This window comes from Nannospalax galili, unplaced genomic scaffold (genome assembly GCF_000622305.1).
Source record: "Nannospalax galili isolate Female #2095 unplaced genomic scaffold, S.galili_v1.0 scaffold996, whole genome shotgun sequence".
NCBI classification, from domain to species: domain Eukaryota; kingdom Metazoa; phylum Chordata; class Mammalia; order Rodentia; family Spalacidae; genus Nannospalax; species Nannospalax galili.
Genome location: NW_008339436.1, coordinates 1,580,352 through 1,592,614, shown reverse-complemented (window position 1 = coordinate 1,592,614; position 12,263 = coordinate 1,580,352). Strand labels below are relative to the sequence as shown.

Genomic DNA, 12,263 nt, shown 5'->3' with positions numbered 1-12,263 from the left:
CGATCTGGAGGTTTTGTCTAATCCTTAAAAGATTTTAGGGTTACCTCTTCAGAGGGGGGAATGTTAGAGTAGCCAAAAGCCCCATTTAAAAAAAATAATAAATCAAAGAAGAAGAAAGAGTACATGAAGTTATCAGAAAAAAGTTATGGGGAGATACGGGAGGAGCTGGAGGGGAGGGAGTGGGCATGGATTTGATCAAAACACCTTATATGTATGTATGAAATTCTCAATAAATTATTTTTTTTAAGTTTTTAAATTTTCAAAACACAAGACATAATAGGCTGCTTTCACAGACTCTACTTGAAATAAAAAGACAAACAGGCTCAAAGCAAAGGAGTGGGAAGAGACAGACCACACTACCAAAGTATATTTTGCAGCAAAAAATATCCCCAGTATGTTGCAGCACCCACTGGTCAGGCTGGCAGTAGTTTTATATATATATATATGCCAGGCATGGTGGCGCACGCCTTTAATCCCAGCACTCGGGAGGCAGAGGCAGGCGGATCTCTGTGAGTTCAAGGCCAGCCTGGTCTACATAGTGAGTTTCAGCTGGAGCTACAGGGAGACCCTGTCTCAAAAAGACTAAATAAATAAATTATATATATATATATCCCCAGAGATAAAGAAGATCTTTAAGAACAATGGGCTCAGTTCAACAAGTGGATATAACAACCCTAAGCATTTATGTGCCTAATAACAGCATCAAAATATACACACCAAAACCAAAAACAGCTACAAGGAGAAAAATTGCAAACCCACAATTATAGCTGGGAGAATTCAATACTTTTCTCTCAATAATTTACAAGAGAAATAGATTTTTTTTAATTTTATTTTTATTTATGTATATGTGTGTGAGTATGTATTGTATACAGGTACAGGCAGAAGCCAGAAGAGGGCGTCAGATTCCCTGGAACCAGAGTTACTGGTGGTTGTGAGCTACCCAACATGAGTGCTAGGAACTAAAGTCAGGTCCTCTGGAAGAGCAGCAAGTACTCTTAACCTCTGAATCATCTCTCAAGCCCCAGAAATAGATTTTTTAAAAAAACAATTATAGGTTTGAAGAGATAGCTCAGTGGTTAAGAGCACTGGTTGCTCTTCCAGAGGACCCAGGTTTGATTCCCAGCACCCACATGGCAGTTGACAACTGTCCTAACTCCAGTTCCAGGAGATTGGATGCCCTCTTCTGACCTCCACAGGCATTGCATGACACGAGTGCACTTACGTACATGCATGCAATACACTCATACACATAAAATAAAAATAATAAATAAAATACATTTAAAAAACCAATCAGAAAGATTTTAGAAAATATGAACAGAGACAGGGCAGAGGTGGCCAGAGCACAGGCATGGGGTATGCTGTATGAGGGAAGGGGGAAGGAATGTACAGTTGTTAGTACAAAGGAACAGTGGCATTGGAATATGGACTCAGAGTCGAGATGGGGCAGGTCTTTGGAGTCCAGGAAGATCCAGGTGGGTTTTCAGACATGAAAATCTCCTATTGAGCCCAAAAGGTCACAGAGCCTTCATATTATGAAGTCTAAGCAAGTAAGACCAAGACCAGAGCTGGTATCCCTTCAAGAGGATCCTGTGCCATCTCTTCAGGAAGAAAGGACTGTGTCTTTCTGACACTTGACCACACCACCCACCAGATGCCCAGACCAGCTGGAAGTCAAAGACTGAAACCATGTCTCCTCTAGAGCTTAATTTGCTAGGTAGGCCCCTTCATCTTTGTACTGGTTAGTTTTTGTCAACTTGACACAAACTACAGTCACCTGGGAAGAAGGAACTCCAATTGAGGAATTTCCTTCATCAAACTAGAGACATATCTGTGGGGTACCTTCTTGGTTGCTGATTGGTGTAGGAGGACCCAGTCAACTGTGGGCAGTGCCATCCCTGGGTAAGTGGCCCTGAGCTGTATAAGAAAAGTAGCTGAGCAAGTCAGCAAGCAGCAGTCCTCCAGAGTTTCTGCTTCAGTTCCTGCCTCCAGGTTCCTGCTTGAGCTCCTACCCTGGCTTCCCTCAGTGATGGCCTATAACCCGTAAACTAAAATAAACCCTCCCCCCCAACACCAAATTGGTTTTGGTTGGTGTTTTATCACAGCAGCAGAAAGCTAATTAGGACAACCACACTGGGTCTTTACCTCACTTTTAACAAAGGATGGTTTGTTCTAATTCTGGATGTTTTCATGGGCTGTCTACTTATGAAATCTCTTTTAAGATGACACCACTGAGCCTCAGCTTCCTATTCTTACCTCTGCTCCCCCAGACTCCAGTTGCTCTCAACCACAAGTCACCTTTCCAGGGACCTGTGACTGCAGACAACCTGCTTCATGCTGCCCACCCTGTTTCCCACGGGACTGATTCCCAGTTCTAACATAGCTCGAGGCTCCAAAGTACTTTGAAGGAAAAAAATTATCATAAAGAAACCTTTTGAAAGCAGGAGAAGCTATCCTAGCCTGATACAGGTGGCGGCCACCATGAATGAGCCCCCCAAAAACAACTTTTGAGGCTGGGGTCTCTAGGCCCAGGCCTTCTAGGCAATGCCATCTCTCAGGGCATATGATACAGAACAGAACAGAACAGAACAGAACAGAACAGCTGATAGCTGCACACTACACCACCCAGATCACAACCCAGGCCTTCTGCCTATGAGTCTCAAGAATCCATGTTTGTTAAAACTCCCAAGTGACCTCTCCATGTACATTCCAAGCTAAGAATAAGCAACAGAAGGAAATACATGTGCCCTCAGATGTGCAGGTCCATTGCTCAGAGGCCTCACACAGTACTCAGCATACTTAGATCAGACTTTAACCTCTGAAAAGCCCCAGGAGATGCCACATCTGCAGGTCTAAGCTCTAGGAGGAAGGCAGTGGGCAGCAATCAGGGGGACCCTACCTACCTGTTAACGTAGGCCTTGACACACTTGTATCTCTGAGTTTTGGTGTCTCAGAACCAGGGGAACCCACCTGAAGGTCCCTTGAGCCCTGACTCTTCACTTTCCTCAGCATTGGTCAATCAGCCAATTCTAAGTGTGGTCCAACATTAAAATCCACAACAACTACATAGGACAGCTGCTCAAGACAGAAACACTGTAGCCAAGACCTGCTCAGTAAGACACCATGGGAGTCAGGACTCAAGGCCAGACCACCTGTCAACTACCTTCTGACCTAGGCTGAAGCCTTCACCCCAGTTCTCACCCTTGGACCTCATCCCAGGCTTGCTCCCTGCCTCGGGTGCTCTTGGCTAGACTGTCCCCACATGACTTCATGTTCTTTTCCTCTCCCAGCAGTATTTCAAGCACTGGCAGAGGTTAGGCTCCACACCAGGTTCCAGAATCTGAGGCAGGCCATCATCTACCCAGAGAAGGGTCTCAAAGAAAAACATCACTCCTCCTGCTCCTCCCAGTTAAAAGATGTGGAGACTAGGCCCAGAAGGAAGGCTGCTTTCCCAGAACCAAACACAGAGTGAGCATCTTAGATACCCAGAGGTATCTAAGGCACCAACTGAACCATTCAGCTGCACCTGCCAAGGCTGGTGGTGTGAGGGCAGCTCTGGTCCATGCCAGGACAGGCCCTAGGGACTGTGTACAGGTAGATGATGGTGAAGATAGCCTGTGCTCCTTTCCCTAAGGCACCCTTGTTCCATAAGCATCCTGCAGCTCATAAACTGGCTCCCAACCTTTGGGCCTGAAAGTCCACTGACGCTTACCACATTCAGCTCTCGTCTTTATTACTGGATCTGGCTTTGTTAGTCCCTGGTGGCATCCTCTTTGCACCCTCCCCCAACATGGCAGGGGGTGTGAAGCAGGCAAGCCCCCCAGTCACACTCTCTACTATTGACATCCCATTCTTGCCATCCTAGATCTGGACTTAAAACTGAGGACCCTCAGCCTGCCCTGACAGCCAGTTTCAGGTTCATCAAGACCTCTCCCTCCTCCTCTTCCTCCTTCTCCTCCTCCTTCTCCTCCTCTTCCCCCTCCTCCTTCTCTTCCTCTCCCTCCTCCTTCCTTCTTCTCCTTCTCTTCTTCCTCCTCCTCCTCTTCCTCCTCCTCCTTTTTCTCCTCCTCCTCTTCCCTTCTTCACCTTGATCCTCCTCCCTCTCCCTGTGCCTTCCTCTTCTTCATCCTGGAAGTCAGGATGAATCAGAATCCTAGGAGGCACTGACACAGCCAACCCAGTCATATAGCTATTTCTGAATGCCCATCTATCCCCCTCATGCAGGGCAACATCTGGTACATCTTCAAATTAACCACCATGCCGTTTATGTTCAGAAACAGCACACTGAGACTGCTTACCCCAGGTGGCGGTCACTTTCTCTGAGCCCTTGGTCTCTCTCTCTCTCTCTCTCTCTCTCTCTCTCTCTCCCCTCTCCTCTCTCTCCTCCCAAGAATTGGATCAAAGACGGCACAGATTTTTGCACCTAGAGAATAGACATCCTCTCTCCTCTCTCCTCTCTCTCCTCCCAAGAATTGGATCAAAGACGGCACAGATTTTCCTGCACCTAGAATAGACATCACCCAGCTCTTACCCCATGGCTCTACCATCTCACCAAGTGGGTCCAGCTACCTAAGAAGAAGGGGTGGAGGGGTCCCTCACAACACACCTTTCTCACAGCTCTTGAATCTCTGTGTGTCCCAGTTTTTCAACTGCTCCTGAATTTTCATTTGTTCTAGAAGCTTTACAGGTCCCATAACTTCTACATGCCCCAGAACCTCCACACACTCCAGAACTTCCATGTGCCCCAGAAACTCCACATAACCAGAACCCGCATGCCCTAGATCTATATGCCCCAGAATCTCTACCTGCCCCATAACTTCCATGTGCCCCAGAACCTCCACATACCCCATAATCTCCATATACCCTAGATCTTTGAGAATCCCAATATATCCATATACCCTCAGAATCTCTGTATACCCTAGAATCTTTGCCTGTCCCAGAATCCTGTGAGCCCATGTATCCCTCTGTACATGGTCCAGCAAGAGCCTGTCCCAGGCAATTGTAAAGTGCCATCAAGAACCACATGCCATCCTCAGGCACATCTGCTGAGATAGCTTCCCTGCTCAAGGAGTACTGTGAGAATGCTCTGGGCTCATTGTAGATGGGCACCATGAGATGCAGGCAGTGCGCTCCCCAGTCTGTCACCATTTGTGATGTACACAGAGCTTAAGCATCTTCCATTACCACCCCACAACCCATCAAGAATAATAGCAACAGGATGAAGACACTGACGCTTGTCACACCATGAAAGTGGGCCACTGCCACCCAAGCTACTGGCTACTCAGTAGATTCTCAGGAACTGAATCAAAATAGAAATCCATTTCGGTTAGTTCCATTCGGAAACAAAGAACACTTAGGCCTGTGCGTCTTTTGTCTCCCAGACTTCCAGATGCTGAGAGACGATAAACAACCAAAACAGATGCATTTCCTAGAGAAAGGCCTTTTGTTGCCAGTCATCTGGAAATGAAACCAGGCACTCTCATCCTCCAGGGAGATGAACACAGCCAGAATGAAGAGGCCCAAAGGCCATGGTCAGTTGTGGCTTCTGGGCATGTCTGGCCCCCAGTCCCTGTGCTCAGAACAATTCTCTCCCTACCCCTCCACCTCAGTTTTCTTATCTGTAAAGGGAGGAATGGATCAAATGACCTCTAAGGCATCTCCAGTATTAAAAAAAAAAAATCTATGGCCATGTATAACGAACCACCTTCTGAAAGCCATTAAGTCCCCAGGGCTTCTTGCCAGGATCAATCTGACAGGTGACACAGAGGCAGAATATCATTACTTTTACTCATGATAAAAATGGTGGCATCATGTTCACACTCCACTCATAGACACACAGACAGATGCACACACACATACACACACACACACACACACACACACACACACACACACGCTCCAGATGCTGTCTCCAGGTGCTGTGAGAGCATGTGTACCAGGTACATCCTCTGCTTTTGCATGAGCTCCTGGGTTCCACAGCAGAATCATTGGGACCAAACTGAACTGAACCAAATCAGCCATCACGGCAGCATTCCACAGCTGCATTCATGCTGTCATTGAGGAAACTGAGGCAGAGTCAGTCATGCCTTACGTTATTGGGATTATGGTTCTGGAATTCTCATCCAATCACAGGAATCCAAGTAAGAGCTGGCACTGTCACAGCTTCCAGCTAAATAGGCACCTGCTGATGACCCCCACCCCCACCCCAGAGCCCTGAGTAGTGTCAAAGATTATCTGAAAAGTGCTTTAGAATTATCAAAAAAAAAAAAGTTTTTAAAAGCCGCACAGGGCCACACTGTCCTCAATTGTGACCCTGCTGGCACTGCTCCTTGCAGTGACCTAGCCCCTACTCTATGTAGCCTAAAGATGGCTCCAGACAGCAGAGTGTCAGCATTCCTGGGACCTGGGAAGCTCAGCTCTTCCCTTCCAGAAAGTAGACAGAGCTGAGACCACACTTGGAGAGACGACATGTGACCGTGCAGGTGCTTCACCTCTGACTGGTGCTCTGGCCAGACAAACACTGGCCAAGTCAGTGAGAGGCTTAATTTGACCTACCACTAACAAGCCTAGCCCCTGGGTGAGGAGGACAGTGGAGACCACCAAAACAGAATAGGAAGGTAGCCCGTGGGGACAGTGTCTATGGGAGACCCATGCAGTTTCTGGCTCTGATACTTCACAATTCCACACCAGAAGCAGTCAGGAGAACCTTGGTTTCTTTCTGAATAAATTCAGGATCTTCCTTCCTCTCTAGAAACCAAAATCCCCAAGAGAGTGGCCTCATCCTGGAGGCTCGCTGAAATCCCAAAGCAGCAGACTGACTTCTTGGGATTGGCCACTGTCCCAGCCCCTCAACATAAACTCCACCCCAGCCTAGGTGCCCACTCTGGAGCAGTTCCCAAAGCCCCTCTCTGTACAGAGACCTCTTCAAAGGAAAGGAAATTACCACTGAGTCTGGCCCATCTTTGTCCTAGTTCCCTAAGTGCAGTCCAAGCCATCAATGCTAAGGAAAATACTGAAAACAGGTCCAACTCCATCTCACAGCCAAGGAGGCTGATGGGAGAAAGGAATGGAAGCATCCTAAAGAACCCAGAGGCAGCGGCCCTATGGACAGACCCCAAGTCCCTGATCCCCAGGACAGCACCCTCCTGACCACAGCTTCCCTCCCAGCACTGACCAGGCACTGACCTTGCCCAGAAGCTCCAGCACTTGGCAAGCCTTACAGAGACACACAGGAACACATGTACACATATGTACACATAGGCACATGTGCTCATGCATGCCCACATAGTCACACATACATACTCATGTACATACAGAGACACAAGTGCACATACACACATGAAAATGCATGCACACATAGGCACAAGTGTGTAATCATGCCCACACAGGCTCATGTATACACAGAGACACAGGCATACAGGCATACATGCACACACATGCACACATAGGCACAAATGTGTACTCATGCCCACACAGGCACAGAGACACACTTATATATACACAGAGACACAGGCACACAGACATGTACATGCATGCACACAGGTACAGCACACAGGCATACACACATACATATACATGTGCCCTCTTATTCATGGATAATTTCTTCAATAAGATACTTCGTGTTTTTTTTTTATTCTTTCTTTTTTAAATAGTATTTTTTATTCTTTGAAAAGCTCATACATGTATGCAATGTATTTTGGCCATATCCACCTCATACTTTCCCCACCTCAAATTCCCTATGGGTCTCCCCAAAATGCCTCTTTCCCAACTTCATGAACTTTTCTTTTCCAACACAAGCTTTTCATTTATTCTATTCCTATATTGTGAGCAGTGTTTCTCCCTGAGTCCTATTTTCTCACTGGGAAGGGATTAAAAGAGAAGGGCAAAATTCTTGTCACCAGCACCTGTGTGCCATGCTGGTAGGGAGCTCACTACCTCACCCGCCACCTCTCCCCTGGGAAGGAGGGAGCCCTCAGACCCCGGGACAGCGCAGCCCCGCAGATCTTTTGCCTCCGTTTGTAGCCCAGGTCCTTCGCCCTCGGCTCCTCCGATGGTAGAGGGGCAACGAAGACCCTCCGCAAAGCCTGGGAGCTGCACTGCCGTCAGCGTGAGTCTTTCCCAAACTCTGGTAAAGCAGAACGCCGCAGCCTAGGGACCACGCGGAAAGATTAGGGTCTGCGCGGGTCCCGAGGCCCCAGGGGTTGGGGCCCCCCCCCCCCCGGGGCCAGATGTCCCCTTACCACAAAGCAGCAGCAGCAGCAGCAGCAGCGGGAGAAAGTGCAGCCGCAGCGCCAGGGTATCCATGGCCAGTGCGGATCTGTCCTGCTCGCAGCGCAGCGGGGCGGGGGGGGGGGGCGGTACGAGGCTTGGGGCGGGGCCTCGCAGAGCCCATCCCAGGCCACGCCCCAGCGTTCGCCGGTAGCCTTTCCAGTTCTGAGATGCAGGCCTAGAATCCTCGCCATCCGTGGAGGAGCAGGTGGTGGGAGCAGGGGATGCGTGTGTGTGTGTGTGTGTGTGTGTGTGTGTGTGTGTGTGTGTGTGTGTGTGTGTGTGTGTGTCGGGCTGGAAGATCCTCGCGGGGGTTGCGGGGGAAGACGTCTAGGGAAGGAGTTCTCCACTGGAAGCTACGGGTCACGTAGGAGTGAACTGGGTTAAGATTGTAGAGCCAAAGTGGGGAGCAAACTGGGGTGATGATGGGATGAGGATGAAGTACAGGCTGGTGGCGGGGGACAGGAAGAAGGTTGGACTTGGAGAGGCCTGGGGTTCAACCGAAGTCTGAGTGGGACCCCTGGGAGAGAGGAGTCTTTGAGCAAAAACAAGTTTGGGAATCCTGCCTCCGAGGGACAGTACAGAGTATGAAGGGACTAATGTGTAGATGGGAGAGGGGGAGCATCATTTGCAAACCTGTTTGTGTGTGCAAGCCAGAAGCACACTGAGGTCAGGACAGTGACTAGCGTCCTCAAGGACCACTGTGAAAGTGTCAGGGACCAGAAGGAAAGAGAGAGTCTCAATTTCTCCACTCACAGGTCACTTAACCAGGACAGATCACCTCCTCTGTTACCCTCTGCCCCAAGCACAGGCCCTAACCCCAGTGGTGATGTCTTCTGAATTGCCAGGGTTGAGACCACTCCTCAGACCTAGGCAAGGGCATCCCTCTGCCCTCTGAAGCTTACTGTCCCCCTGGAGAGCCCAGACTCTGCTAAGAGATACAGCACAGACCTGGGAAGGTGGCTTCCCACCTGGACAAGTACTCCCCTCTCTGATCAACAGCTGTGGTCACCGTCACATGATCCCAGCTGGTCATTCCTGATTTAGAAAGACCCACTTTACAACCTGTGTGAATTTCACTAAGAAGGTTCTCATTAGAATGAGAATTGAATCAAGGGAGATTTAAAGTATGAAATTTTCAAAGAATAAATAAAAATGATTTTTTAAAGCTGATTTAAATTAATCACCTGCTTTCTGTCTGAGGGGATACAGGGCAAGTCAAATAGTGCCAACCCCCAGGTCTTCCACCCAGAAGTGAGTGGCCCCCTGCCCTGTGCTAAGGGGAGGCACTAACCAAGACAAAAAGGCTAGGCCAGAGTCATATCCACAGCCTGTAGGCTACAATAGGGAGATGGGATGGTCAGATCACCCCCCAAATTCTGCACCAGCCTGGGGGCTATGGTTCAGCACTGACCAGGACATGGGCCTGGTGGACCTGCAGGGATGGTGCGCAAGCGCCAGCAGCCTGCATACAACCAGCTCACAGACGCTCTGGCTGCTTTATCAGCCTATGCAGAATGTTTCCCTGGCTGTGCTGTGGGGAAGCCCTGTCACCACAGCTCCACAGAGCTGCCTGTGTCCCCTGACACACTCCAGGGGCTCTGCTCCTGCCCAGGACAGGCAGCTTACATCATTTCTTCCATAAGATAGGGACTTTTCCTTCTCTGCACAGGGGCAGCACATGGCCTCCCCAGGGCAGGGATCTACTGCCTGCAGGTTGATTTAGCCCAGGTCAGTGCTATGCCTACTGTTTGGCCTTCCTGATATAGGGGGCCACCCTGTTGCTCCTACCCTTACCCTTCCTGTCCCATGCCCTGGCTTGGTGTACATGTGGCCCACCCACACAGAGCTGTCTCCACTGAGACTCCCTGATCCTCTCCCACTACTGGTCCAGCTCTTCCTACCTATTCTGTATAATGCCCAGATGCTGACCTCTGGGCCCCCAGCAATACCCAGAGTAGCCCCCAGGACAAACATGAGCTGGGGATAGTCAGAGCCAGACTGGCTTTCTTGGGCCACCCACCTACAGAGATCCCATGGCCATGGGGACACAGGGCTAAGAGGCAGAATTCCCACTGGGAAGACAGCAGTTATTATGATGGAGCAGGCCTGAGGGCACATCAAGGGATTCATGGTTGTCCCAAACTTTCATTTTTTCCAGTAAGAGCCTGAATTCTAGGTATCTCTGATGGCTGTGACCCCTCAAATCTGGCAACAGAGAGTGTTGGAGAGGCTAAGGCTGACAACACCCTGGCAGTCCTCACTTCCTTGCCCAGAGCTTTCTGAGGCTTCTTCTAGGACAAATCTAGGCCATGCAGGGTGGCCTCAAGGCATGATCTAAATCCACCAAGGTCCTGGCTGTGTGCAGGGCCTGGGCAATACCAGCCCAGCTGCCCCATACCCTAGACTCTCCCTGGGTTTGGGGTAGACAGTGTGATGAACCCAGTAGGGATGAAGAGAGACTGTCCTAGCAGACTAATGGGTTTAGAGAAGCAAAGCACAGAGGCTGGGGTGACACCCCTTGGAAGGCACCTATGGTCAGAATTTTCTAGAATGTTGATGGGCTATAATGCTGTGTGAGTGATGGAGGGGGATGTTGGCCATCTTCAGGGGCTACTTGAGGACAACAGCATGTTAATCAATGAGCAGTCAGCCCTGAAATGAGCCTGGAGCTCTCCTGGGACAGGAAGCCTGTCCCCTTGGGTGCCCTTCAGGCCTCAGTGAGGCCACAGAGGAGTCCAGCTAGAGATGTTTGCTGTTTTCTATCTGCTACATGGGAATGACCACCCCTCCCACACAAGTGGGTGGGCATCTGCATTTTTTGACTTGCTGGGCATCCCTCCAGTGCCTGCATCCTGTGCTCTTGGATTCTCTCTACCCTCCCATCATCATTCACAATTCTTTAGACCAACTTCCCAATTCAAGTCACTTCAAACTGTTTTTAAAGAAATTTTCCTTGATGCTCGGCATCTTTTCTAAGAGGACATTGTGATCGAATAAAATCATATTTCTACCTAAGAGAAATGCACAGCATCTCAGCCTGCCCTCTCCCTGGTCTAGACATGCCTACCACATGTCTACATGCATGTACATACATGTACATACATGTACATACATATACCACAAACACATATCATACACACATATCTCTCTCTCTCTCTCTCTCTCTCTCTCTCTCTCTCTCACACACACACACACACACACAGGGCCCCCAAGGAGCATCCAGCCAACTGAGATTTCTAAGTGTTTCTTCTCTTTCCCAGGCCACAGGCAGGCCTCCTCATCCTTCCTGGCAACTTGGCACCCCCTGCTGGAAGAATATTTAAACAACACATCTTATGGATGAGGTAGGTGCCTTTGTCCTTGAGCTGGTTCACCAGCAGACTTGTCTCCAAAGAAGGGATGAAAGGGGGAATTACAGGAGGGGGTGCATCTGCACCCCCAGATATTTTTCATACCCTTATATAAATATCTAACTTTCCATATCCTTTTTAAAAATTTTTTTTGTTTTTTTCTTGGGGGGGTGTCTTTTTGAAGCAAGGTCTCCCTGTGGCCCCAGCTGTCTTGGAACTCACTATGTAGACCAGGCTGGCCTTGAACTCACAGAGATCCGCCTGCCTCTGCCTCCCAAGTGCTGGGACTACAGGCATGAGCCACCGTGCCCAGCTTAAAATATGTTTTAATTAACACATAGTAATTGCACATACTTAGGAGGTACAGGGTGGCATTTCAACACAGTGTGTAATGATGAGCTCAGGGTAACAGGCCACATCATCAGACAGATGTCATGCCCATTTTTTGAGAACACTTGAAATCCACTCTACTAGATATTTTGAAATGTTCAACTAAAATCATTGTCTGGATTGGAGAGATGGCTCAGCAGTTAAGAACGCCATACTGCTCTTGCAGAGGATCTGAGTTAAATTTCCAGCACCCACATCAGGCAGTTCACAATTGTGTGTCACTCCAGTTCCAGGGAATCCGATGCCTCTGACTTC

General features: G+C 49.0%; 1 protein-coding gene across 1 annotated transcript in view; it reads right to left on the bottom strand.

Annotated features, from left to right (window-relative positions):
- Ramp3 (receptor activity modifying protein 3) overlaps positions 1 to 8,326 on the bottom strand; it is a 20,802-nt gene extending 12,476 nt beyond the window's left edge. The window contains exon 1 of the mRNA XM_008834107.3: positions 8,238 to 8,326. Within this exon, the coding sequence (XP_008832329.1) occupies positions 8,238 to 8,301 (64 nt within the window). The 5' untranslated portion in view covers positions 8,302 to 8,326. The remainder of the gene's footprint in view (positions 1 to 8,237) is intronic.
- Positions 8,327 to 12,263: the final 3,937 nt, after the last annotated feature.